At 38.6% G+C, this 27,807-nt stretch overlaps 1 protein-coding gene across 4 annotated transcripts in view; it reads left to right on the forward strand.

Moving 5' to 3' along the window:
• Positions 1-11,946: 11,946 nt before the first annotated feature.
• GRB14 (growth factor receptor bound protein 14) overlaps positions 11,947-27,807 on the forward strand; it is a gene marked incomplete at its 5' end in the record, with an annotated part of 60,153 nt that continues 44,292 nt past the window's right edge. For 3 of the 4 annotated variants that reach the window (XR_014590497.1, XM_083864757.1, XM_083864756.1), the window contains 2 exons: positions 12,670-12,710; positions 13,715-13,847. Coding sequence is in view for 3 of the 4 variants with exons in the window: in XM_083864757.1 (XP_083720883.1) it covers positions 12,685-12,710; positions 13,715-13,847 (159 nt within the window). Of the gene's footprint in view, positions 12,078-12,669; positions 12,711-13,714; positions 13,848-27,807 lie in introns of those variants that run through there. The other variant, XM_083864755.1, reaches the window with a different exon arrangement.

The raw sequence follows: 27,807 nt of genomic DNA on the forward strand, positions 1-27,807 counted from the left end.
AGAGAATAAAGAAAGAATAGTTATTCTGGATCAAACTGAAGGTTTATTTAGCCAGTTATCTGTTTTTTTGACAATGATCAAAAGTATATGCTTAGGGAAAAACATGAGATTATAAAATACACAAAGTAATACTTGCCCCCAAGTATGCTAAACCTTCAACTGTTTTTAGCTCGGAGAATGCTAAAGTGAAGATTATTTCTATGTATTTAATAGTCTTAAATTGTCTTGATCAAGAGCTTGGCAACTTATTTTTTCAACTCCCATAAATTTTGAACAGTGACACATTGCTGTGTGACATGGAGTTCTGTGACTTAATGATACACTGTCTGAAAAAATGATTATTTGTTTATTGTGAACTTCTACTTGCTAGCCTAATTTAATCCTCCCCAATGCTTTTCCTGAAAGACGTGTTAACTCATCAATCCCCATTCATACACTCTGTGCCACTCATATCCTTACATAACATCAGTTTTGCCATAGGCATTTGGGGCTTATACACTTTTGCCATTTTATTAATTATATGTCAACAAGATTTGCCAGGACAAATATGTAGGTCTGAGCATGCCTTTGCTTTATTTCTGTCAATATACTGGGAAGAGGATTTTTCTCTCTTAGATACATTTATTTTTTTTAATCTGTCTCCTTTTGCTATTTGCTATAACGAGTCACCTACAGGATATGCCTACTCTGTACAAGATCAAAGTTTGAGAAAAGCTTGTGTGTCATGCTTCTGAAGCACTAAACATCGCTGAATAGAATCTTGTGAAGTCCTATTTATTCACAAGATCTGATCACCCAGTTCACAGGTGAACTTTTCAGTTCTCTGACCAGAATTTAAAGAATTTAAAACTTTAAGGATATGATATATACTTGTTCATTAGTTTTATCTTAAGTAATGGTAAGTACTTTTGTTTACAAATACAAGTAGCTGTCCAGAAATCTGGAACAGGGTGAATGTATTGCATTTAGTTCAAACACTCTAGTCTGGCTTGCCATCAAACACTATTTTTTCCTGAACTGTTTCTGCTGATTCATTGTTACCTTACTTTGTATTGCAATGTTTAAGTGAAACATGCTGCTTTAACTGTTTTTAAATGAACTACCTTTGTGGCAGTGTTTTTTAGATGGGTCTTTTGATGCCTTTTTAATAGTACATTAAAACTTAATGAATGCTGAGTAACACTAGAATCCCTATGGAAGCACATATGGTATCTACATTAATACTGAATGAATGCATAATGATCAGTAGAATTTCAGTGATTTCCACATGAATCAACAGTGATGAGCCACTTAGTGTTACACTCAATTACATCATGTTTAATTTATGTAGTATTGTTTGGACATTACGTTTAAAATGTCTTTAGTAAATCATTGAAACTCTAATTGAGCCTCCCTTTCAGGGACAAATTGCAGTGTAAACATAAAATTCATTTTTTTACACAACAATTAATTTATGTTGAAGCCCACTTGCAAAGGGTCAACAATTTGATATATTCTATTACTCTCTGAAAAATGGAATCCTACTGTGAAAACAAATTGCAGTAGCTGTTAAATTGTTTCTGTTCCCTTAGTTATGCAGCCACCAGACAGTGGAAGTCCATTAATCCCCTGAACTCTAGGAACAATGGCAATACCTCACCTGCCCTATTTGACTGCTGCCAAGCAGTTCAGAAGAGTTTTTCAGGTCAGAGTATCTTGCCCAAATCTATACAGCACACTCAGAAACGTTCTCCACAGCGCCTGACTAACACATCACCACCTCTTCTTTGGGAGGCCCTTCTGGCACATCCATGACTCCTTTGCAGCAAGGCTTTGAAGAGTGACCATGCCATCATCTGCCAGAGGTAGATAAAGAGATAGTGAGGGAATCTACACCAAAAGCAGACACTGTCTTTCAGCTGTTCTCCCACCTTGTGCAGGCAAACATGGTGTTGATTGCCTGTGCAGAGGAATATAGTTTTGCCTCACTTCCAAATCATCACACAGGTGTGAGGACCCATTGCCTCACTTCATCTCCCCTGCTCCACATCACAGCACACTGAACATGGGCTGTTGGTTGGCCCTGGGCTGAAGGCTGGGAAAAGCTTCCAGTGGCAGCCCTCCACTGAAGTCTTCCACAGTAACCACTACAGCAACATTATTTAAACAGGGCCCAGACTTACCAAAGGATGCTATCCTGGACTCTGCATTTCCAGGCTCCACATGGAAACTAAATATAAACGTATATCTGATAATAGCAGAAAAATAATACAGATAAAGTGCTTTGTAAGAGAAAATGGAAATAAAGCATGCATACTTCAAACCTCCCTAGGAACAGTAAACTTCTTGGCTTCCACTTTTCCTGATACCTTTCAGCAGATAACTGACACACTGTTTCCGGGGGTGTCTGCTTGAGCTGATTTTGGACAGGTTCCATAGCAGGTCTGTAAAAATTCATTCATAGAATAAATCTGAGTTTGCCTCTTTTACCCTGTCAGCTCAGTTACTCAAAGAGCCACCTAAATTGATCTGACCTGTGGCACTTCCACTACTCCAGAAGAGGTCTTGAAGACTGTCCTCTCAATCCTTCTCACTGTTAGTTCAGGCCAGCAAGGTCTCATCAAGGGTCATTTTGGCTTTAATATTCCTCCTCAAATCCCTGTTCCAAATACAGTAAACTGGAGAGGCCTTGGCTGAGAGGAGTTTTAGTTCTGTGAGGTTGTCCAGTCCAGCTGTCTTAACAAAAAAGACTAGAGGGAAAGAGGACTGTGTTAGGAGACAAGATCCTACCAGCAAATCCATTAATTTATTTTTAGCTTCTGAAGTTTTTCTGTGTTAGCTTCTAGCACTAGGCACCACTTCCAGTTACTTTAGTTAATAGAGGATTTAACAGCTATGAGTTCACAAAGCTATAATTTTAATTTGCTGTTCTTTTTGATCTACTATAAGATTACCTGATGGCAAGGCATCTAATGAACAGCTGACCAGCAACTTTGTTAGAATATCCATAGACAAAGAACTTTATAATGATGATAACAATACCTGCTCTCATTTCCCTGGATTGCTGAAAAATGCAAATTCAGACCTTTAATAATTGCAGCTTGGGCTTTCATTTCTGACAGCAAAGTGAGAGAAAAAAAAAATCTTTCCATCCTAAGAAACTGTAAAAGAGTCTATCAGAGATTTTTTTAATTTGTTTGTTTTTTGTGCTTTTTTCTTTTAATTAAAATTCACTTAATTCAAGAATGAAGTACAAGAGAGAAAAGATACTTACGGAGAACCTTTTTATTTTGCTTTTAAAAGTTCTTTTTGGTTTATGTTGATCATTTTAATGATTATTCTCATGATTCAGGAATTCTGTGCCAGGTTAATTTAATACAGTTTTAATCTGAATTGAATAAAATATATGCTAGCTTGCTGGCTATGACGATAAAATGTATGTACTCCTTAAAGAGAAAGTATTTGAAATATACAAAATAATCTGAAATGCACTTCTCTTCAATGTATGCCTAATAGATTTTAATGATGTAATTATTTTTAATTTTTTATGTTGCTATATATTTTTAGAACCTGCCAAGTAAGAATATCTTTTAGAATTAGATGTAATGAGGTTATAATATTACTGTAGCCTTTGGAATAACACCAGTATAAGGAACAGTAGAAGAAAATAATTGAATGTATGCCTTGAGCTACATGATGACTGTTCAAACAGACTTCACAGAAAATTAGATTTCCTTGAATAGTGTTGTGGTTACAGTGATATAATTCATGTTTCATAACTCTGAAGAAATAATGAAGACATTATAACCAGAAATGTGTCAATTTGAATAAATTTATTATGAATTGCTTTGGTTTAAAAGCTCCCAATATGTTATAATAGAAGCCTACGTTCTTGCTTGAGAGCCAGCCAAACTGGGGTTTTAATATTTTAACAAATCACTTAATGGTAGATTTTTCTCTCCAAATAAACAAAAGGAGAAATGTTCTGAAGGGACTGTGATAATAAAAGATACGAAAATATACCTTTCTTACTCCCCATGGAAATTCAAACAGCTTTTGCCTGAATCCAAATTGCAATGAAGCAAAATTCAGCCCATGCAAGAATTAACTCCCTTCACCCATTGCTGAACTGCAGTTACATTTGGATCAAATGCAATATTCAATGGACTACCTTCAGCTACACTGTAAAATACCTTCTCCAAATAAAACCATGCAGCCTGGGAATGTTAATTGGAATTTGGTTAAGGGACTTGCACAAAGTCCAGTATATCAGTAAGTTTCATGTATCACCCTCAGCAATACATCCTGGCTATAATATGATTAATAGGTGGTATTGGCTCTGTGGCCAGGGCTTGACAAAATGGTAAAATGGGCTCGAGGCCTTGAAGAGCTACCACAAGAAAAAGAATCCTCAAACACACTTTGTTAGTTCCAATTCTTTAAGAGACTTTCAGTGGTTTGAACTTTTACCAGTAGGCTTTTTGCCAGATTAGTTACTGTCTGTCCTCCCACAGCCCATAATGAGAACACAAAACCCATAAAGCTACTACAGATTCTTTGTTGTGTACTGTGGCAAATTTGACAGAACTGTGCCTGTGTACTTAGTCCATCTGTGGGATGGATATGTCATCTTTAGGGATCCAGTAGCACAGCAATCCAGTCACAAGAAAGTATACCAAGTTTATGTCTAGTGTGGATGTACAAAGACCTGGACATTATAGAAAGGGGATGTATTAATCCAGCAGTTCCTCTTAGAATGAAAGCTCAAGTGGATTTGAAGTCTGTAAACATCACTGTCTTATAAAGTAAGTTCAAGTAGAGTAGAAAAAGAAAAAAAGCATTCTGCTTTTTCCTAATTCTGAGAGAAGTATAATGAGTTGGGATAAATTTATGGAAGTGGAGAACACCGAAGGCTGAATTTGAAAGGGCTGGGTGGCTATGGTAATTTTCCTAGTTTTAGATATGATCTCAGCTTGTATTCCTTCTTCCCAAATACTTCAGATACACCAAATGTTAAATTTCTTTGAAGTTGGGTGCAAATTATTTATGAATTTGTTCAGTAGCCAGCATTTTTCTCATTTTCCCCCTGACCCCCCACCCCAAGGGAAATTTTGTAAGACTTTTTGACTGTTAAACAGAATTTATAAGGTCACTATGTGTAACATAATTGTCTGGAATTATCTTCTATGTTGTTATTATATTGTGGAGTATCTCCATCATAAATATAAAAAAGCACATGAGATGGTTTTTTACATTTAGTGTTATGAAATTGTTCTATTTGTCATGGTAAAATTATGACTATTAGAAAAAACCTCATTTTTTAATTCTAGTAGGTACTAAACAACTCCAGAGTACATCTTCAATAAACATGAAATCAAAGGAAAAGGTACTTTTTTCTCCAGCTCAAAGGAAAAATGTCTTTGGACCAGATTTAAAGCTGATTTATTGTTTGAAGTGGCAAAGTATTAATGCATTTTACTTTTTTTATATTTTTAGAAACAAAACCTCCTTCATTATACAAAGAAGGACAGCCTGATTGTTGGAGTACTAATTTTGGACTCAGAGTTTGCATTTCTTACTGAGCCACCAGTTCCATTAGATTTTGAGACAATCACTTAGCAAATTAATTGCATTGTCTAATTTTCAACAGAAAATAGAGATGTTTAAGTCAGAAGACAGTTCCCCTAAGGTTTTCTATGTATTCAGAGGAAATAAAAAATTGTACTGGGATGGTTGTCAGCACTAAACCCCCTATGGTTTTTAGCTGACATCTGGAGTCTTCTGTTTCTCTCCTTTGTGATGGCAAGGCTAACATGGTATAGTTGTCTAAAGTCAAGTACTCTGAATACCCTCTTAGGGTTACTTTTTAGATGTGTTCAGGCACATAAAGATGCAAACATTTACTCATCCGTATGGAGGGAATAAATACATTAAAATGTTAGGTGCACTGATGTTATGATAATTAGGTCTGTAATAAGTGCTGAGATTGGCATTGTTAGATAGGGTTCCTGAATTACAGAGACTTGCATTAATAACCTTTTAATATAATAACTTCCAAGTAGTCAGCACATTGCTTTTAAAATATGAACGGTAGGTTGGTTTTTCAAAGGTTTGTTGAATATCTCATTTCCCAAATATAGATTTCTTGGAATAACTCTTGAGACAGAGAAAATGACCTTCTCTGTGTGATTAATTCATTCTAAAGAGTGCTAAATGTCCTACCAGGTGATTTATTAAAATGGTGGCAGGTTATCCTGTTATGTTATCCTACAGTGGCACTACGTCCAAATTCCAGCTGGACTGATGAGCATTTGTTTGGTTTCTGTCATTTGGCAGAAACATAATGACTCCATCATCAGGGTTCAGTAGACATTTCTGTTTCAGAGCTCATTTTCAAGGCATTCTAAATTGCACATGCACAGGTAGATTGATTTGGAAATTGCTTTGCTCAACCAGGGCTGGTGCAAATGAGGGTGCAAATCTGGGTTAGATTATTCCAGTGATTTTGCAAGAGAAAAATTCCTCCTTCCCTCACATGTATGCAGATTTGCATATGAACACATTTCAAATTTCTTACTGTTCCCAGAATTAGAGAAAATCTCCTTAGATCTGATGAAAGCTTTCAAAATCCAGTTTCACACTGCAGTATGCCTGATGTTCCTAGACTTTGTTTCTTAAAGCCATGGCTAGTTTTTTGCAAGCTGCATATTACAGAAGCAGAAAAGAAATAATATGAGTGAAGTTTAGGCACCTAAATACAAGTGACTGTTGATGTAGTTAATACTCGATATCTGAAACATCCCCACAGGACAGACCTGTGTGACATAGGCTAAACAGGAAATCTATGCCATCTTAGGCTATGGCAGAATAGGGATCTAAATTGGTATGAAAAGTCTGAATTTAGGCAAAGAAATCACTTTCACATCAATTCTTCCAAAAACAGAATTAATTTTGTCTTTCAATTGCATCCATCAGCCTTGTACTCTGATAACAAAAGTGGAGTGCTGTATGCCTTGAGTCTGACCAGGTATGTTGTTCCTTTAAGTCCAAAAGTTTATATTTGCCTTCCTTTTTGCATGGAGACTCTTACTGTGCTTTGTCTAGTTCTACTGTTTCAGTGTCCTTGGCAGCAGCTCAGAAATGGCTGAGACTTATGAGTGGTGTGGCTGTTCTTGAAAGTAATTTTAACTCTACATTTCTTGTTTTTATTTTTTTTTTTTTGTGGTTGGTTTGGGTTTGTTTGGGGGATGGGTTTGTTATATATATTTTTAATGCTTGTATTTTGTTTCCCACTTTACAAAATGACTAGTGTTAAAGGATCTTGAATCTGGTTTCCCAACAGCTCACATTACGGAAACTAAACTTCTATGTGCTGGATAAACACATGGAGTACCAGATAGTAGAGTCACCTGTAACCTTCCTTCCATAATAATTATATGTTTTTGTGCAGTATTCTGAAGATATGTGAGGTCAGAAATTATGTTTTTTGTGTAAGATGGAGTTCCAGAAATAGGACTGTAAAAAGTATCAGCAGTACTCTGCTGTTGTGAAACATTGCCTATTTAATTTATCTAAATGGTTAATAATTTATGTGATGTTTAAAGTCATCTACTTGTCAATTCCCTTCCAGAAGATTACATCTAGTGCAGTAGCTGTTGTGGTACTAGGGGTAGTTATGGTCAAATGAAGCACATAATATACTGCCGCAGTTATTTCTGGAAGTGAGCACACAGCCTCAAACTACCATTAGATGCAGACGTAGCCACTGTAACCCCCACGTATGTAACACTCACCCTGGGCTATTACAGCTCTCTCTAGGAAGGAACTTTAGGCCTCAGTTCAAGGTTGGCCAGTGCAGATTGCATCACCTAATGCATCGTTTATTACAGACGTTCTGTGACTGATTTCATGCAGCCCTAGTGTGAGGGAGCAGAAGCCAGCATGTCACATGTCTGACCTGCAGCTCACAAACTCTACATGCCACTCAGTCAACCCTGCGCTGAACCTCATTATCTGCTCTTGGCTACAACAACAAGTCAGAAATCACAAGCTCTTGATTTGATTTAATTTGATTGATTTGAAGGGTATCATTCTTATTCTAAAAAAACCCTGCACAAGATTTCATTCCAATCTTGTGTTACAGTTCAAGGCAAAATTCCATCAGGGGGATGCTCTGACAGAGCTATCACAGAACTTGCTATTGAAATAGCAAACACTGTTGTCAAATCTGGCAATAAAATCCATCTCTCTACTCAAGTTTCTTACAAAAGTATGCTAAAGTATTCATGCTTTTCAATTGAAAAAAAAAAAAAAAAAAAAAAAAAAAGAAAAAGTCCTAAACCAAACAACAACAGGAAACAAGCACAGATCTGCTTATTGATAATAAGTGCAGAAAAAGAGAATGTAGTCAGGGGAAACACTGGAGTGTTACTGTGTTGTGGTTTGTGAAGCTGTACACTGACTTTCAGATTAGGCTGAAAAGCAGCTTGGGAAATGACTGAAACTGGTGATGCTGATTTAATCCTCTGGAACCTTTTCCTTATCTGCAATAAAAGATACACATTTTAACAATAAATGTAAACTTAATATTCAATGCAACCTGTAATAATAGGGAACACTCCTCACAAAACATTCAACCACAGATACTTTTCAAAGACTTACACACCACTGCCAGGAAGTTAGCTAGTGGTATCCCCACTTGTGGTCACTGGATAAATTTGGCTCTCATGAAGTACTTGAGCCCATTTTCAAAGTTATAAATGGGCTTTTGAAATGCTCAAGAAGGAGCAAGAATGCACAACTCATTGTATGAGGACCATTTGTTCAACACATTTTAAGGCCATTGAGATAATAAATGCACATAAATTGGGGCATGCCTTTTTTACTGAACAAATTACTTGTTTCTTAGGGTGATTCTCCGTGTTCTTAGGGTGATCCTCAGCATTGCTGCTGATGCAATTTATTTTGGGGGGCTTTTGGAGAAAACATGCAGAGAGGCAACATACCTGATTGTTGCCTTGGACTGGAAAAAGTTGCTATTTCTGTGGCTTCAATTTAGCACTTGAAGTAATTCCTTTCTCTACTACTGCAGCTAGGATAGAAGATGGTGTAAAGGTATGATATTAGTTCTCTTAGGGCAGTGAAGCTTGTAGTGGTAAAACCATTATACATACCTTGTGAGTATTTTGATAAAAGCAAGGGGGGATGGATAGAAGGGTGACAAAAAAAAAAATCCAACAAAAATCCTGTACAGTTTTCAAAGATAATCAGAGGTATTTTGGATTTTTTATACCTCCACTTTTGTCAGTAATAATTGTGAGTTTACTCTAATTAAAGGCATAATTTTGTCACATTAATCAAGTGTTGTGATTCTAAATAGCATACAGGCTTTTGAGAACTGGAGAGCTTGATTTTCTGCAAGTGGGGTGCATACTGAATAGCTTGAATCTGTTGCAGTTTTTCCCAATATATATTTTAATTTTACTTGACAAACACCTGGACCTGATTATGACTAAGAAAGGTAAAATTAAAAGAGGAGGAAAAAACCTACTGAGTATTGAAGAATACACAGAAATTTAGTTTTAGGGAAATGTCAAATCTTAGAAGAACAACTGTACTGCACAAGCATAGCAATTATCAAAAACCACACTAGGCACCTTAAGTGTATTAATGATGAAAAGGAAACCAAGTCACACAGCTCAACAAATGTTTTGGTGTTGGGTCTTAGCAGAAATCTGCCAGTCTTTTAATATCAACTCTGTTAAGTGTTCAGACATTACTGGGTTTGTACTTGTTCAAAGGAGGAGTTAAAAAAGGTTACACTTGAGCAGATTCTAGGCCAAACGCTCTCAGAGATCTTTAGCCAAGCTCAAGAAACCATTTTTATTCTTACAGTTGTTTGCAAAGAGAGACAGTAAGGCAGGAGAACCTCTAGTTTCACATTCTCATGGAACAATCACATAGGTCCCCCTGTGCCTCAGTATTCCACTGACTGTATTTTCCTCGTGCAATGCTACTCCCAGAGAAAGCACTGACAGCAGCAAGCATCAGGACAGACCATGAGATACAGAAAAAAAAAAATGAAGTCAATTTGTTTCTTACAACATGCAAATGAAATTATAATAGCATTACATTTTTATTGATTTTTTTTCTAGAAGTGACATTGTTGCTGTCATGACTAATTACATTGCCACCAAAGTTATTTTGAAAAAGAAAGTATTTAATTTATTTGCTATTATTCATTCTAATTGTGGTTTTTATTTGCCTGGCATTTTAAAACAATTACATGACTAAGCCAAAGACACAAAAACACGCCATGTATGTCAGGTCGCAGCTGTGTAACACGTTGCACAGAATAGGTGAAAAGTCAAAATATATTTTCTTTTTGTGGCTGAACTTTTTACATGCAGATGAATATCACTATACAATTGCCACTTCCAGGTTTTCATTTCTTCCCAATCTCAGTTTTCTACCTAGAGCACCTATACCACTTGGCCTGCCTTCTATTCTCCTGAAGACAATGAGGTTTAACATGCCACAGTTATGCCTGTGAACAATTAGGCAAAAAACCCCAGTGGCCTGGTCTTTGCAGTTCTGTGAAAGGACAGCTGTTGACAAGCAACGAACAAATCCAGTCAATTATCTGACAGTGTAAAATTCCTGATATATTTGCCAGATTTTGTATATAAGAACTTAATCAACTCAGACCTCGACTTCTGCTGAACAGAATGAGCTGTTCAGGGGACAAGGAATCCTTCATTTCATTGAAAATGAATGTCCTGCAAAATCATCTGTGACTCAGCCAAAATGAAACTCCCGAGTATTGCTTCTATGACACAAAAATCTTTCTCCAGAATTGAAATCTTGCATTGTGTGTGATGATTTTTTTCAGCAGATTCAGGAAAACAGCAAAGCATTTGCCTCAAAACATTCTCTATTTTTACCAGTCTCGCATCTCAGTTACTGCCCCTGACCATGCCAAGGGCAGTCAGAAGGTTTCTGCATGCGGGTTTCTTCACCGGGGGCTTTCAGTTTTTGACTGTGGAACGGACTGGCTTACACAGCATTACCCTCTCTGCTTGGTGCCATTAAACTGCTCTTCATGCAGAGCGGGGTATTTTTTATTTTGAAATCGGATGAAAACTGATAAGGAGAGGCACGGAATTGCCACAGAGGGATCTGTGTACACAAAGCCAAGCAGAAGCAGGCTGCTGTGGAGCGGCCCTGGGCACGAGGGAAAGCCTGGCCACACTCCGCTGTGCTCCGGGCCGTGGCCGGACGTGGTGCTGGGCCCAGCCCCGAGCCCAGCCTCCTCACGAGCCGCTTTTCGGGCACAGGGTCACGGCTCTGGCCCCCGGCCTCGGTCATTCCCTATTTCTCCAAAGCATATCCATAAATTCCCATGCACAGAGGGATGTGTCAGTACAGTTAATGATTTGCCAGGCGCGGAGTGGCGTGTCAGGCCCGTCCCGCGGTGCGCGGCCGGAGCGCGCTGCCCAGCGCGGAGCGGGAGGTCACGGGCCGTGCCGGGGCAGCGCCGCCCGCCGTGCCCCACTGGGGCGAAGGCGCCGAGGCCCGGGGCGGGCAGCGCCCAGAGCTGGGGCCGCTCCGCGGGGCCCCACCGCCCACGGCCCCACCGGGTCACGCCGCGGCCTCGGGCCCCGGGCCCGCGCACCTGCCGGGCCCGCCCCGCTCCGCCGCCCGGCCTGGCGGAGCAGCCGAAGGGCACCGCTCGGCCCCCGCCCGCCCCGCGCTGCCTCCCCGTCGCAGCGCGGAGCCGGCGGCCGCCCGCCCCCGCCGCCGCCCTCGCACGTGTGCCGGGGAAGGCGCTCGGTGCCGCCCGGGCGGCGCTTCCCCCCGCTCCCCGTCGCCTCCCCCTCCTCCGCAGCGGGAGCGAGAGCAGCCTCCGCCCGGCAGCGCCGGGGCCGCTCGCCGCCGTGCCGCCCCGCCAGGACGTCGCCGCCGCCGATGGCCGCCCCGCTGCCCGGTGCGCCCGGCGCAGGGCTGGCGGCGGAGCCCGCTGGCGGCGGCCCCCGCGGCTCCCCGCGCCCGCCCCCCCGGCCCCCCGGGCGGGACCCGCCGCCCTCGCCCCCCGACAGGTAAGGCCGGAGCCCGGCGGGCGCCGCCGCCCTGCCGCCGCCTCGAGGGCCGCCCGCTGCCGTCGGGGGGCGGGCAGCGCCCTGCGGGCGGGACGCGGGGCTGGCGGGGCCGGGGCGCGGCGGCCTGGGGAGGGGGCGAAGCGCAGCGGCGGGGCGGCCTGGCTCTGGACCGCTCCGCGCTTCCCTGGAGCTCAAAAGTTGTTTCCCGGCCCTGCAGACACTTTTCCGCCGCTGCGGATGCGTGTGTCCCACCCCCCACCCCCTTTTTATTTTTGAGGTTTCTCAGTTTGAGGTGAAAGGAGCAGGCAGTGCCGAGCCTGCCTTGTCAGGATGAGCCAGCTGCTACTTTATCCTTGCAGTGTCTTTCTCGGAGTGTTGGTGAGATAAAACCGCTTCACCGGGAGCGGTGCCGCTGTCAGCGGTGTGCACCCCGTTTGTTACCTCAGGCTGTTCTTAAAGGCATTGGTCTCTATTCTTAGCAAAGGGAGCTATGAGCTGGGTTTTTCGTGAAGCATCTGATGAGTTTTAGTAGACTGAAGTTTGCAACATCTTAAAATACTGCATTACAGGATTTTTTTGCTCCCCCTTAAGCAAAATATCACTTCAAATGAATGACTTTGGTGAGGATTTTCAGTAAGTAAAGTATCTTCATTCTGTGTTGTTACCTTATTCTAGTGGTTTTCCCCACTTTGGATTAATGACTATATGAAATCTGGAATGATAATAAGGTAATAAAGTGAAGTGTTAAGCTTGGAGGCATCAACTCACACATGTAGAAAACTCATAATATGTCGGCATATACAAATACATCAGGTGCTTTGAGTGCAGGTTTTCATACGAAATCAAGTAGACAAAGTGCTCTTCAATATTTTATGTGAGAAAAACTTGCACTGTAATGTACACAGCAGTCTAAACAACCACATTATTAATGTGATACTTTAAACCAGTGCATAATGAGCTCTTCGGCAAGTACAGTAGTGATTACCTTCACTACTCCTGCAAATGCTGCCTGGTGATACTTCTGACACAATCCTGTTTCAGCAGACGGCAGCAACTGAGACATTTATTTTATGATGGAGCTTCAGAGATGCCAATACAAAACTAACTGAAAGCAGAAATGAACGGATTGCTTTGCACTGTTTTCTCTTGTCAGTCAGTTTGATTCAATTCTGGTTAAAAAAAAAGTTTCCATTTGTTTAAAATACTGCTGTGATATACTTGGGAAGTTTTGCTGAGAAGTTACATGCATCTACTGTTGTAATATGTGTACACAAGGAATGGCATAAACACAGGGACAACAAAATATTTACTAATGTCCTTAGAAGCCAATATAAATATATCTCTGCTCTTACTCTGCAAAGACTTACGCATATTCAAACAACTTCATATTCAGAGCTGAATACTTGGATTGCTTTCAAGTAGTGCTAGGCACTGTATGTTAATATATTCAGCCTACTGATTAAATAAAATAACTAAAAAAAAAAAAAAAAAAGAAAAAAAAAAAAAAAGCTTTTTGCTGCAACCATGAAGCATCGTGGTATTAGTGCCTTAGTAGTTCATGTATTATAGTTGGATATTGCAATTTTAACAGCAGCTGTTACAATTATTGCTTGATATTATGTATTCTGTTGAAATAGGAGAAAAAAGAAAGGGGACAGTATTTTGGAGAACCCATCGATTCCAAATCCTTTTCCTGAGCTGTGTTGCTCGCCGTTTGCATCAGTTTTGTCAGCCAGTCTGTTGCCCAAGGCAACTTCAAGAAAAAAGCAGGTAAGATTTATAAATTGTTATTTGACAGTTTCTGAATTGGTTAAATGAAAGCTTGAGGAAAAGCTCGGTTACTTATTACATTATTTTTCTAATAGAGGTGCTCCATATTTCTGTAATTTGGTGAAATTTTCTCTGTAGGTCATCAATGATTGTAGAAAATGAGGTTTTGGAAACTGTGACTTTAGACATGACTGTTCTTTCTCAGACTCTTATGTGTGCTCTGCAGATTTTTCAGTTTAAGTGGAACCAGGGGCAGGCAGGCAGTACTTTATATCTTTAAATGAGAAGTTAATTTCTTTTTTCCCTTCCTCCCCACCTCCAATCACCATCATCAGTGTTATAGAATAGAGGGTTTTAACAGTCAAACAGCTTTTCTGAAGTTCCAATTTTGCCAGGATAATGGAAAAAAACCTAAATTGATGGGGAAGGAGCAAATGCTGTGTACCTGGCTATATGTTATATGCATGTGTGTTTATCTGTATTGCTGATGTTACTACATTTCCATAAAGACCTTAAACTGTAAATCAGGAGAAGATCTGAGGGGGCTGTTCAGACACAGAATTTCCAGTTAATGGAGATTGCTCGTGTCAAAGATCAGTTTCACTCTTTGAAAGGTTACCTGTCTCATTCTCTCTTTTCTTGAGACTGGAAAGAGTTCTGACAAAGAACATCTATGGGATTAAGAGTACTCCCTCCTTCACACTCTCTGTTTTGGTGGTCTGCATGATCCCTGTTTTAACAGTTTTAAGGATGATATTGGAGGTGTAAGAACTTGAACTGCTGTTGGTTATTCTGTTTTTAGATTTATGTGAAGACTATGCCTGGAAGTTGAAGTTTCTCGTAGTTGTATTAACTTTTCTGAAGCTAACCTGCCACAGCTGTTTCTGTGCACCTGCCAGAGGACTTTTTTAGCCAAGTTGTGGCTAGCACCTTAAGGGGGGGAACCTTTTTCTCACTTCTCCAGTGAAAAACATGTATGTGTCTGGGAAACTGATTTGATCTTGCCCTGTTTTGCATGTACACCATGGTGTCCCTCTCTGAGATACGGTGTCTTTCTCGACTACTTTTATTGTCTTTAGTTCTTCTCCTACAATAGCAATACTAATCTGAAGCATTTCTGGTCAGTGTGCATCTGAATGTTGCTAATGCAGTGGGATAAAACTGTTTGAATTTTCTCGTCTTGGGCAAGGTGGAAGCATTGGCTGTCTCTGCAGAGGCAGGAAAAACACTGCATTGGTAATGTTGTCTTTCAGAGCAAAAGGACTAAAAATCACATTCTTAAAAAGATATTTTAAATTAGTCATGTTGCAAACCTAAATTGCAGTCATTGTGGTAATCTTTGGACTTGAAACTGGAAAGCATGATTTAACACACAAAGGTCAACTGCTTTTGTGGCCAGTCATATTTAACATAACTGACAGGCTTGATTGGTTAAACCAGTTAAGTGTTACCTTCAGTCTTCCAGAAGTTGAACTTCATATCTTCACTGACTTTACTTCTGCTTCTTCATAAAGCTTCATGTGTACTTTTTGTGATGACTTCTGCTCACAGTCCTTCCATTTCTCCTGAATTTTTATTTAAGAATGTAGTGCTCTTTCTGGTAAAAGCAGGAACAAGAACAACTAACAGGAGCAAGCTAACATAATGCTGGTGTCTGTTGGAGGGCCTGACGTGTTTTTCAGCTACCAGAAAAATGGAGAGAACTATTCCTGTTACTTTTGTGGAGCCATTTTCACAAGACTGTGGTTTCTGTCACCTAGGTGTCTGTTTATGGCCACTGCAGGAAAAATGACACTAGGCCAAGCAGACCGTTTGTCAGACTCAGCATGACTGTTATTAGATTCTTAATCTAAAATTATTAATGTTAAGGCCAAATGAAAACTGTCAAATTAAACTTATCTTTGAAATTCAGGTTGAAGTCTTCTAATAGGTTAATAAAATTACTCAGGTTTAAAAAGAGAGAAAATGCTAAGCAGGTGTGCAATGGGAAGTGAACTGGCTGTGACTTTGACTTCCCACAGGTGACTGTGGAACTGTGCTTGGAAATGTCACCCCCTGCCCTTGTCCTTATTTTGTCAACTTCATAGCATCTCTGTGTGCAAATATGTATCCGTATACAAAATTTTCATGAATATTACTGTTTCAGTTTGGTAGTTTACTAACTCTTAAGAGAAACCAGCTACTCTTTAAGATTTTTTTTTTTGTGCATAGCGTTGACAGCTGCCAGAATTCTTTCTGTTGCCTCTCTGATCTACATATGTTTTCAGTGATTCTTCTTTTAGATTGCTTGCTTTCGATTTAGTTTCTTTTTCTGCTGTGCTTTTAATTTCAAGCATAGGGAAGAAAAATTGCAGAGTGAATTTCTACTTATGTCTTGTAGGTAACTATTATCAAAATGGGTGTTTCTAAAAGAGGAAAAAAATATGCCTCTTCTGTCTTGTTTTTCTCTCAAAAAAAATTTCTGCTTCTATAGAAGAAAGAAGTTGTCATGAATATCTGCTCTTTTATTCACAGCACCTGTGACAACTGAAATCTTTCTACTTCAAAATAGATAATTAACATTATTTTGAATTCTTGTTTTTCTAAGCTGAAATTCTTACTGTCTTCTGATGATCTTTTATCATCAGCCTCTCAAAACGTTGAACATGCTGCTTGAACAGCATGTTTGTGGGGTTGACTCACTGAAAATAAGTTTATAAAAGCAAATTGGTAAAAGCCATGTAGCAGGATAGTGATTTGCCTCTGTGCTTGGGAAGTAGTATGTCTGTGTCTCTGAACATTATTCGGTCTGCCTCACCAACACAGCTGCCCATCTCTTTTCCCCCTTTGCAGTTTGGAAGAGTTTTGTGTTTTACCTTTGAATCACAGAATCAGTGAGTTTGGAAAAGACCTCCAAGATGGTTGAGTCCAACCTTTGAACACCACCATGTTCAATTAACCATAGCACTAAGTGCTGTGTTAGTTTCTTGAACGCTGCCAGGGATAGTGACTCTGCCTGGACAGCCTGTTCCAGTGCTTAACAACCCTTTCACTAAAAAATTCAGAAAAGCTGGCAGCCCACAGTTTGGACAAGTGCATTCTTCCCTGGGCTGAGAACTGTCTGCAGGGCCAGGCCCAGAGAGTGAATTGTGCTGCTGCATCCAGTGGGTGTCTGGTCGTTGGAGGTGTCCCCCAGGGAGGAGTGTTGGGCCTAGTCTTGCTTAACATCTTTATTGATGATCTGAATGAGGGAATTGAGCCTACCCTTAGCAAATTCAAAGACCATGAGAAGCTGGCTCAGATTTTGATCTGCTGGAGGGCAGGAAGGCCCTGAGAAGGGACCTGAGCAGGCTGGATCCATGGGCCAGACCAGGGGCATGAGATTCAACACAACCAACTGCTGGGTCCTACACTGGGGATACAACAACCCCATGAGTGCTGCAGGCTGGGGGCAGAGTGACTGGAACGTGGCCCAGCAGAAAAGGTCCTTGGGGTGCTGGTTGACAGCAGATGGCCAGGAAGGTCAAGGGCATCCTGGCCTGTATCAGGAACAGTGGTCCTGCAGGCCAAGGGGCTGTACTTGGCACTGGTGAGGCCGTACCTTGAGTGCTGTGTCCATTTCTGGGCTCCTCACTTTAAAAAAGGACATGGAGATAGGGGAGAGTGTCCAGTGAAGGGCAACAAGGCTCACGAATGTAGTAGAGAATGTGTTTTGTGAGGAGTGGCTGAGGGAGCTGGGTTGGTTTAGTCAGGAGTCTCAGGAGGGACCTCACCGCTCTCTAAGCTCCCTGAAGGGAGACTGGAGTGAGATGGGGGCTGGTCTCTTCCACAATGCCCGCAGTGAGAGAACAAGTGGAAGTTCTTAAACTGAGACAGGGGAAATTCAGATTAGATAATTTAATAATTTTTTCACTGTTGGGGTGGTCAGGCATCAGAGTAGGTTGCCCAGGGAAGCAGTGGAGTCACCGTTCCTGGAGGCGTTTCAGAGCCATCTGCATCTGGTACTGGGTTTAGTGGTTTGGGGGTTAACAGCGGTGGTGCTTGGGTTGACAGTTGGACTGGATGATCATAAAGGTATCTTCCAAACCTCATGATTCGCCAATTCTATGAAATGTATTCAGATAAACTAAATTTCATGTTTCAGGGTGGAAGACTTTGAATAGGCTAAAAAAACCCTTTTCCCTCATGTCCAACACAATGTGGTCAGTTTGGTGTATGGTGGGAAATGTTGCCTTCTTCTGAAGAATCAAGCACCTGCTGCTATTAGGTGGAATTCATGAGCTTGTATGGAAAATCTAGAGTCTCAGAGCACGTGTTCTGTAAGAAATTACAAGGAACTGAAGATATAAACCACTGCAGTTCTGTCTTTAATTATTAGTAGGGAAAAATATGAATTGTAAAAAAAACTTGTTCTGTTCTCATTGTCTTTGGTCAAATGAACTAAGAAGAGGTTATTGTACCTTTATGGAAGCTTAGTTTTAAATGCTTTCAGCAAACAAGACCTGAATATTTGCACTGCAGTGACAGTTCTTGCCCTGCTCAAGGATAAGCCAAAAAGTGTTTCATGACAAAAGTAGTTCAAGGTAATTAGTACCTTGTTTCTTTAAATTAAATTAGAAGTGCAAAAATAAACTCAAGTAAATCTCAAGGTGAAGAAAATCTGAAATTTACCTTGCCTCTTTTGTCTTTCTTGACAAAAGAGTTCTAAACAAGTAGATATTTTTATCACGTAGGATCCAAATACACTCCCACAATGTTCTTTCCAGGAAATCAGTGTATAGAGACCTCAAATACATGTGATAGTAGTAGAATTGACTTTGCTTTTTGTATTCATAAAGGTTTTCATGTAAAGCTCTTTGACGAAGAAAAGCTAACAGGAACTTTATGTTAAAGAGTAGATCTTTTTATCTTTTGCTGTTCCAAGTTTATGAATAATATTGAGCATTGACTGTTGTAGTATTTTTTTACAGCTATAGTTCAGGGTCTTCTAATGTATGTGCTTGGAGCCTTATTCTTCAAAACTGCATATAATTCTACTAGCAGACATGTAGGGCTAAGTCTTTGGTATTTAAACGTTTTCATGACAGATTTTTTGGCTGAAATATCTGTTTACTCTTGACTTTAAAACAACACAAAAAACAAAAAGATTTTTTTTTAAATGCAATGATTCATAAATTTCTAATCAATTTCCAAGGGTTGAGACATCTTTTCCAACCAAAAGAGGCATTACTTGAATTTACTCTGTAATTCCAGTCTGTGTGTTTACTTCCAGATTTCCTTCCAAGCTGGAGACAATTACGCATGTCCTCCTTTACAAGTTCTCAGATCTTTTCTTCTTTACAGCCTCTAAACATATATCGGTTTTTCTCATGTCTTACCCTTAAATAACACAAGAAATAACACAAAGAAGTCAGAAGGGAAGGGGAAAAGTCCTTCCAACCAGTTTATAGATTAACAGTAAAAACATTTTTTTACAGAACCAAATTAAAGAGCTCAATGAAGTCTCTAATGTAAGGATTGAAAAAAGGATTCAGTTGGATTCCTCTTTCTGATGTTTCTTTTGGTGGTCGGCTCCAGTTCCTGTGCTCTGTTCTTCATTTATATGGTTGTACCTGCCCACAAAAGAAAGATCTATTGATATTACTTTAGATTGGAATTCTTTAGAGCCCTGTTAAAACTTGATGTTTTAATGCAGGTACCTTTGTACTTTGACTAGTCATCTTAACACTGGGACAGAAAGTCACTTGTCTGCATGGGTAAAAATCAGGAGGCAAGGTTGAACAATTTCTTGTTTTAGCAATCAGGAATATTGCTGATTTATACTCTAGATGCCCTATCACAAGCTGTCTGATACATCAGCCTGAGGAAACTTCAGAATAATCACCTGTTTGTTTCTTTTTGTATTTTACTTTATCCTCTTTACATTGAAATTAGTTGCTGTCAAACTTCACATCAACCCTCATTGTTTTCTTTCACTTTGTTGCTGTCCAAAAGCAACCCAAAGAAACATTAAGACTGTAAACATTTTAACTTCACAAAAATAACATGTCTTTTTTGCCTCTGCAAGCTTGTTGCTTAATTTGGTAACCTCAGGAAGGTGTTAGGCGTTAAGTTTTTCAGTTTTTACTTATATAAAATAAAAAAAAAATCATCAATACTGTCAAAGATTTTGGTAGACATATTGCCAATGTTTGTCAGATTGGAATGGTTTTAACAGTCCTTTGGATTTTGATAGTTTTGGATTAATCAGCCTAAAAGTCAAACCTGAAATTTCTTATATTTTCTTTTAGGCCAGTTTTCTCAGTACAAGAAACTGCCTCTTCTGTGCTATTTGGGAAGTTCTATTTTGAACAAGAAACCTCTGCGATGTTGCAGTAAATCTAATAACTTGTCTAGAAAAACCTTTGTAAATTTGGAAACCTTGATTCTTCCAAAAAGTAAACCTTTAATACTTATCTCTTGAATCCTGTGTTGACTGCCTGGCATTTTGGCCCTGTGGTGTCTCTGTGTCATTACAGAGTGTCTAGAGCAGATGATGATAAAAGCAGTGTCAACTTCTTTGAATATACAAGAGACTTGTCAGTTAAAGCCTGGTGAAACTGCAGGGAACCTCTAATGCTGCTGAGTCACTTTTGATAATTGTTCTATTGAATTTGACATTAAAAGATTAAACTCTCATGAATGGAGCTTGAATCCTCATAATCTTCAGAAGGAAATGAGATATGATAGATACTAACACAGTTTTTATTTATAATTGCTCCCAGGGATGTATGCTTTTATTTAGGGTTAGATAGGAGAATTGAAAAGTTTGGGTCATTTTGTAGCCACTCTATACCTGCCATAGAGAAATCCATGATCAAAGAAATATTTTGTTGACAGATCTTTTTCAAGGTTTCTTCTCATTGCTGGCGTTGTTAGTAAGTGATGGTGTGGTAAGGAGGGGATGCAGGAGGTCAGTATTGTAACAGCAGAACATATTGGAATCTTCCTTTTACAGACCATTGTCTGAACTGTCTTTGACCAGAACAGATACACATTCTCCTCTGACTTCCTGGGACACACAGTCTAGATTAATCAGAACAGCGTTTAGTAATACGCACAAAATTAGATCAAGTCTTAAGTATTTTCTGTGGGGTTTTTTTCTCTATCTTGTTTTTTCTCAATGTTCTTTTCTGGTCTTATAGAACTTCTGTAGTTCTGCTCTGGTCTACTTCTGTTGTGTCATTGCCCAGTATTTTAAATATCTGTGTTATATCAGCTACTGCTCTTTTTATATCACAAACAGTTTATAGTTGCACTGAATAAGACTAGGGTAGTCAATGATTAATAGCTAAATTACTTCAATGCTACAGGTTTAGTAAAGTTTATTCTTAATAACGGTGTACAACCCCTTTTGAATGAAAAGATGTGCAACAGGAGAAAATACAAGGTACTTTACCATACATTTTACACTATTAAAAAGTGTGTAAGATGATTGAATTTTCATGATTTTGTCATTATAAAACTTTGTTATTCTAGTGTTGGGGCGTTAACTGAAGAATGGAGCTCAAATTCAGATCAGTTTTTACCAGGAGTTCTGGCGCATTTTTTAGCGTATCCTTGGATTGCTGTGTTTGTGATGTTCTGAGAGTTATTATCTTTCCAAATAAGAGCTTGAGAACTATAGAAACAAACAGAGGGATATTCCCGTCCTACTTTTGAGCAAAGATGTTGACACAATAATTTCAATTTTATATAAAAAAACCCCATGCCTCCATATAAACACCACTGGTCATTTTTTACCAGGTAGAATTAACTTGATCATCCATGTAGAATAGTATTGAATTGTGATTGATAAAATAATTTAAAACTCTTTATAGATTTATATTTTCTTGTATCTATTTACAATAGATAACTGAAGACTTGTTCTTTCGCATGATAATTCCAGAGTCACTAATACAGTAGGGTTATTCCCCCATCATTTTTGCTTCTTGCTCTTTTTAAGTCTTTGCAGTGGTAATCTTTATGCTTGTGCCAGTGTAATTAAGAGATCAAGCTAAAGTTCCTGTAATGAAAACTGGATCAGTTGGAGATATCACTGTTAGGACAGGAAAATGACTCCTCATTTTTTAAGGTGCCTGCTGATATCATGCTTCACTCTCTCCTTTCAGTTTCCTTTGCCTAAGAAAATGTATAGAAACTGACAATAACCTGAGGTCTCTCACCTTTCTTACCACACTGTGTAGTAGAGGACAACTTATATCTGTGTCTTAACATCTGCAGATCACTTAGATGAGTATGTTTGGGATAGTAGTTGTTCTGTTGGTGCTTGTATTGCAGGAACGCCGATGGCCAGGCAGTGGAAGGGCATGCTGGTATGGACAATTTGTGCTGAGTGCTTTTTGTGTGTGTGCAGAGGCAGTAACTGATACAGCTTCCAGCTGGGGATTTCAGGGCTCAGAGTTTCCAAACTTTTCTAGCAGTTGGTTATTCCTATTAACAAGATGGTGCTTGTATCTCTAGCAAGTGGTGAAATGCAATGGTGATAAGTGCGAGATAACAGTTGACCAATGCCCATGTTCTCCATGTTTGTTTGCAGCATATTTCAAGCTGCCACTTCTACAGGCATTCACATTTTTATGGCTGCTTTTGATTTGGGAATGAACAGAAAGAGAGACTTTCAAGACAGAGTATTTAAGCATGCCTCTCATGTTATAGTCCTGACAGGAGTCACCTCAAATGGGAAGACTTATAAAAAAATGCTAATCAGGCCAACAAAAATATTTGAAGAAGGACGGTTGTGGGAGGAGAAATTAAGAGAGAGAGGAAATTAGACCTCTGCTCTAGTAACAATGTGAAGTTGCTTTTCTCCTGTTTCAGTCACAGAACATTCATTTGCAGCTAATCAGCTCATATTTTAGCCCAATAGTGTACATGATAGTTAATACTTAAGTCTCAAGAGAGAAACATATATCGGTTATCTTAGAGGTGTGCCTGTGCTTCTAATTAGGATACTGATGAGGTGTTCCTGCCTGTTTCTGATATGCTTATACTGCATACTGGTAGGTCTGTCTTTTAGCTTCTTCACTTGATATTATATCCACAGGAAATCAATATACACTAGATTGTCCTGTGATCAGAATGGGATTTTTCAATTACTGCATTCTTGGGCTATAAATAGCCTTTTAATATTAGTTATGTTATGATAACTCCTGTTACTGATTACATTAAGACTTGGTGTTTATGAACAGCTGCAAGCTCTTGATAATGGCACAGCAATAGTATCAGCTGTTGAGAAAGAGGCTGGAAGTTTGCAAGAATTTGTTCTCATAATTGCTAGAATTTTCTGCTGTGTAGTGAGAGGGAAGCCCATGCAATATGAGGGTTTTCTTAAATAACTCAGCTGACAGAATTTCATCAGTGTGCTTTTCTATCAGGCTTGACTCTATTGATTACAAAAATAGGCAGCTGAAAAAGCTTTGCAAGGAGCATGTGTAACAACACTAAGATCCCCCTAGTCTGTGAGGAAAATTGGCAAGGATGGAAAACTGCATTATGTTCCTTGTGGCTCAAACTTCTTTGTGAATTTCCTAGGTACATTGTAATGTCTGTGTTGCTTTACAGGTAATACAGTCTGTTCTAGTGCAACTGCATCTGCACCAGTCCTTATTGACCCTCCAAGAGGGTGTACTGTATGCCCTGTGTGAAGACTAAGACCTATTAGTTTTCTTTGTGTAAGGGACTATATGAGTAGAAAAACAACTCAATCACTTTGAAACCTCTCTTTTGTGGGGTTGTTTTAAAGTAAGTAGTTATTTGTCAAGTGTATGTAAATGTACCTGTGCAAAAAAACACCCTCTGTGTGTTGCTATGGTCACATATTAAAGGGCTCTTCTGGTAAAGACACAAAGTGACTGTGCCAGGCAGACAGGAGCACTCTCACAAGGAAGGGCAAATGGCACCACAAATAACTTACCTTATTTTGGTCTTGTGCAATAAACTTCTGCCTTAGCTCAAAGACAAGTACAAAAAATAGCATCAAATTTTTTTATAAACCTTACTGGATTTATATTATTTAGATTCTATTTTTCACTTACAGAAGCAAATGCTGAGTCTGATTTGCTCTTGTTACCTATAAATGCTCACATTCCTGCATTATATCTGGCAGAGCTAGGAATAGATCAGCTCTTGTGACTCCATATTCAGTGCCTTAAGGACATCACTGACCTTCCTCTTCTAGCAGGATATCTCTATTCCATATGTTGTTATAAAACCCTTATTGGAGTTACTAATTTACTAAGGGCATTTCAATTCTTGCCCACTCCATTTAGTCATGCTTTCTTAAGTGGCAAGAAGTAGAAGTGGTTTATATTTTGAAGTATCTAAAAAGTATCTGCACAATGTTTTCACAACTGTATCTGGTAGCTTAGTGACAAAAATAGGAGTGAAAAGCTGCATAAACATAGTCATTTCACAGAGCTCTCAAGCAAGTGAGCTGGATCTGATTTCCTTCCTGTCCACCAGCAACAGCAAAATTCCTTGCAGACCTGCCATGGACAAATGAAATCTTTTATCTATAGGAAAAAAAAAAAAAAAAAAAAGTGGTTATGTTATATATGTTTCCCTGAAGGCATAATTGGGTTTCAAAGCCTTTCTGTATCTCACATTTATCAACAGAACTCCTCTTGACTTTCACATGATGTAGTGATTCTGCAAGGCTTTCACATAGAAGTTGTGGTTTTTTTCAATTTATTTTCTTAAATGTGTGTTTGTGAAATTTAGCATAAGAAAATATTCCTTAATGTTATTTTTAGTGCTCTTGAGTGCAACCATGTTTACTTTCCCTAGTATACATAAATTACTGTAATATTTTTATTTAAAACCTAATCATGATTTGACTATTGGATTTTCATTACCAAGTCAAATGCAACACTTTAAGGTTTTGGTTACTTTCTGAATGGGTCTGGTCTCTTCATCTGGTTGGAAAAGATGCAATACAGATAATTTCACTGAAGAAAATGAGTCTTTGCTTCACCTTGCAGACAAATGGGTCAATTTTATTCATAGAGCAAAAAGCTGCACATGCTTTCAAGAGCCAGGGACCTTGAGTACCCAGGGGTAAGGAAAAATGGCTTGGGTTATTTTTGTTTCTTTCCTGGTAAAGTCGCTAATGCAGTGCTGCAAGTTCTACAGTCACTATTACCCAAACATTTTTTCATAAGATCCAAGGGAAAAAGAATAGAGGGAGTTTTTTGTTTTGGTGCTGCAAATGTAAGCATGTCTAATACTCAAGTAAAATGCCTGTGGGATTGGGCTCTCATACCACAGGTTTTTTATGATTCTTACAGCAAAATTTTGGAGCTATATTATAGAATTTTGAAAACATGCTCCCACAGGAAATAAAAACTTGGTGCCTGAAAGGTAAAAACCTAATTGCAAACACTTGACATTTATCATAGCTATCTCTAGTAGAAAAGGATGTTAATTCCAAATGTTACATAATTAACACTTGATCTCAGAAATACTTTTTTATTTTATAAAACAATCATAAAGATTTTGGACTGGATGGAGTTAGACAAAAATAAAATGAAATAAATACCTTAAACGTAAAAGATTAGTTGCTATGTATCTCTTACTGCTATAAACTGAATGTGAAAGGAGTCAAAGTTAAACGTGACCCTTTATTACGAGGCGAGGAAATGGGCTATTTAATAATAATGCTGTATTTTAATTAGTTTATGGTTTTATTAGAAGCTCTTGTTTTAAAGCTAACAATGAGGATCAAATGTCCGTCTCTAAAGAAATTCTCTTTGTGACTTGGCATCAGTTTCATATCAGTTTTTTTCCATCCTGTGTGTCTCAATCAAGGACAACAGGTTTTGAAATTTTAGGAAAATATTTATCTTTACTTCCGATTCCTTGGCAGTATTTTATTACTATTTGAGAGCTGCTGGTAAAATGCCAGTGCAATGCAGGTTTTAGTTTTTGGAGGGAGCTTTATTTTTTGTATTTATGGTGTTTGCTCCTCTTGTTCATCAACAGAACTTACTTCAGCACTACTGATTTTAGGATTTGAGGAAAGTGATTTAGCATGAAAAGAGATACTTTGAATCCATAGATTCTGAAGTATCTCTCTGGTGCCAGAGAACTTGCTATGTATTTGCCACCTGGTAAACTCTCAAAACAGAAAATCACATGAAATAAAATTGCTTATTTTTAACTTGTCATTTTTACCATTTCTTGGAGATGAGATGCTTTGGGAATTCTTTTAGATACTTGGGGATTAATACAGAATGTGCTCCTTTCCAGTTACTGAGGGAGAAAAATACTATAAGTATGATCTAGTGAAATTTAGTATGGATTATTGTAATATTTACCAAACCAGTCCTGAACACTTCTAGGACCTATACATCAGATGTATGGTCAGTAATATATTTGCAGTGATTGCCTATGAAATACAGTAGCCTGCATATCTGACACGTTATTTATTGTTCAAGATGCTGTGAATACTTAATACAGGTAATTTTTAAAAAAATATCTGCAGTCTTCAGCTATGATAAACAATGTTTCTGACGAGAACTGCTTGGTCAAGAGTTACAGAAGAAATACTCAATATCACAGTTCTAACATATGTTTAATAATTTGGTTTACAACAGCAGTATTGCTTAGTCATGCTGCATAAAAGCAGAAAAAAACCCCTGTTATTAAGTGCATTATGAGACCTTTAAAAAAAGATTATAGCTTCCCTTTTCATTTAAGCAATACAATATGTTACCTTTTTTGACAAAGAAGGAAAGAAAATCCCCAGATTTCCTTTGTCAAACCATATTAGTGAAACAGATTTGTTATTTGATATTTGATACATAAAACAATTATGTGAATGTGGGTGATTAAAACCTTAGGTTCATAAAACAGTCTTTAATTTCACTCATTGTAACACTTTTTGTGCCACTTTTTCAGGCCTTGGTGGCATTGGAAAGGTAGTAACTGCATGACTTAATGTAAAAGGGGTGTTTTGCTTCTGCTGTGAATAAAGGTAGTTAAGAATCATATAATTAAACTCCATGGATTCAGTAAATCTATTCTTATGCTCAGTTACTTTTCTGAAACTCTAAGATCAGAAGTGCTGAAGAATATTTTGTTTCCCTGGAAAAAGCCAGAGAAAAAAACCCCAAGACTGTAAGAAGTGTTAGTATGCAGTCTTTAATGATTTGGTTTTGTTTTGACAGTAAAGACAAAGCTCTGGGTGATAAAAATGCATGTTGTTCTGCTTATTTTTGTAGCCAGAGATAATGTGGGCACTTCCAAGGACAGAACACAAGTTTTCAAGCTCTTTGGTTGGTTGATTTCTGGTTTGTCCTACCCCAGTGTGTTCTGTCATTGGCTTTGAGTAGGACTGAATTCGCATAAATGGAATGACATTTACTAGAGCCTTAGTCTTTTCTTTGTGCTGACTCTCCAATATTTAGGTTATGAGGAATTAGGTTTCAAGAAATATTGCTAACTACTTTGTTCTGCTTTGTGTTATCACCTGGATGAAGGTTGGCAAGTTCTGTGAAAAGCAGACATGAGTTTATCTTCCAGAAGAGTAACATTGCCTGCAGTTATGCCAATAAATCTGCAGAAAAGGGTATGGCATTTAAATCAGTCTTTTAATTCTGATGTTAGTATGGGTTGATAACAATGTTTAAACATGGCTATGTTTATATTTTCACTTTAAAAAAAAATCTCTGGTGTAATATTAATTTTTCTTTTCTGCTAAATGTAGAAATTTTTGATTTCATTATGTGAAATATGTTTGCTTATAAATATATGTGTGTCCATAATTGATTTTTTTTTACTGATGCTCATTTCTCTGTTACTATAATTCTGTACTTTGTTCAGGAAATTATTTTTCTTACAGATTAATGTAGTTTTTAAAGTGTCATGATTGCTTTAAAATACACTTCTATTGAAGGCTACAATACTCTTTCTAACAGAGGATTACTGGAGTCTGCTTCCA

Source organism: Zosterops lateralis (genome assembly GCF_965231275.1).
Source record: "Zosterops lateralis genome assembly, chromosome: 7".
In the NCBI taxonomy this organism is placed as follows: domain Eukaryota; kingdom Metazoa; phylum Chordata; class Aves; order Passeriformes; family Zosteropidae; genus Zosterops; species Zosterops lateralis.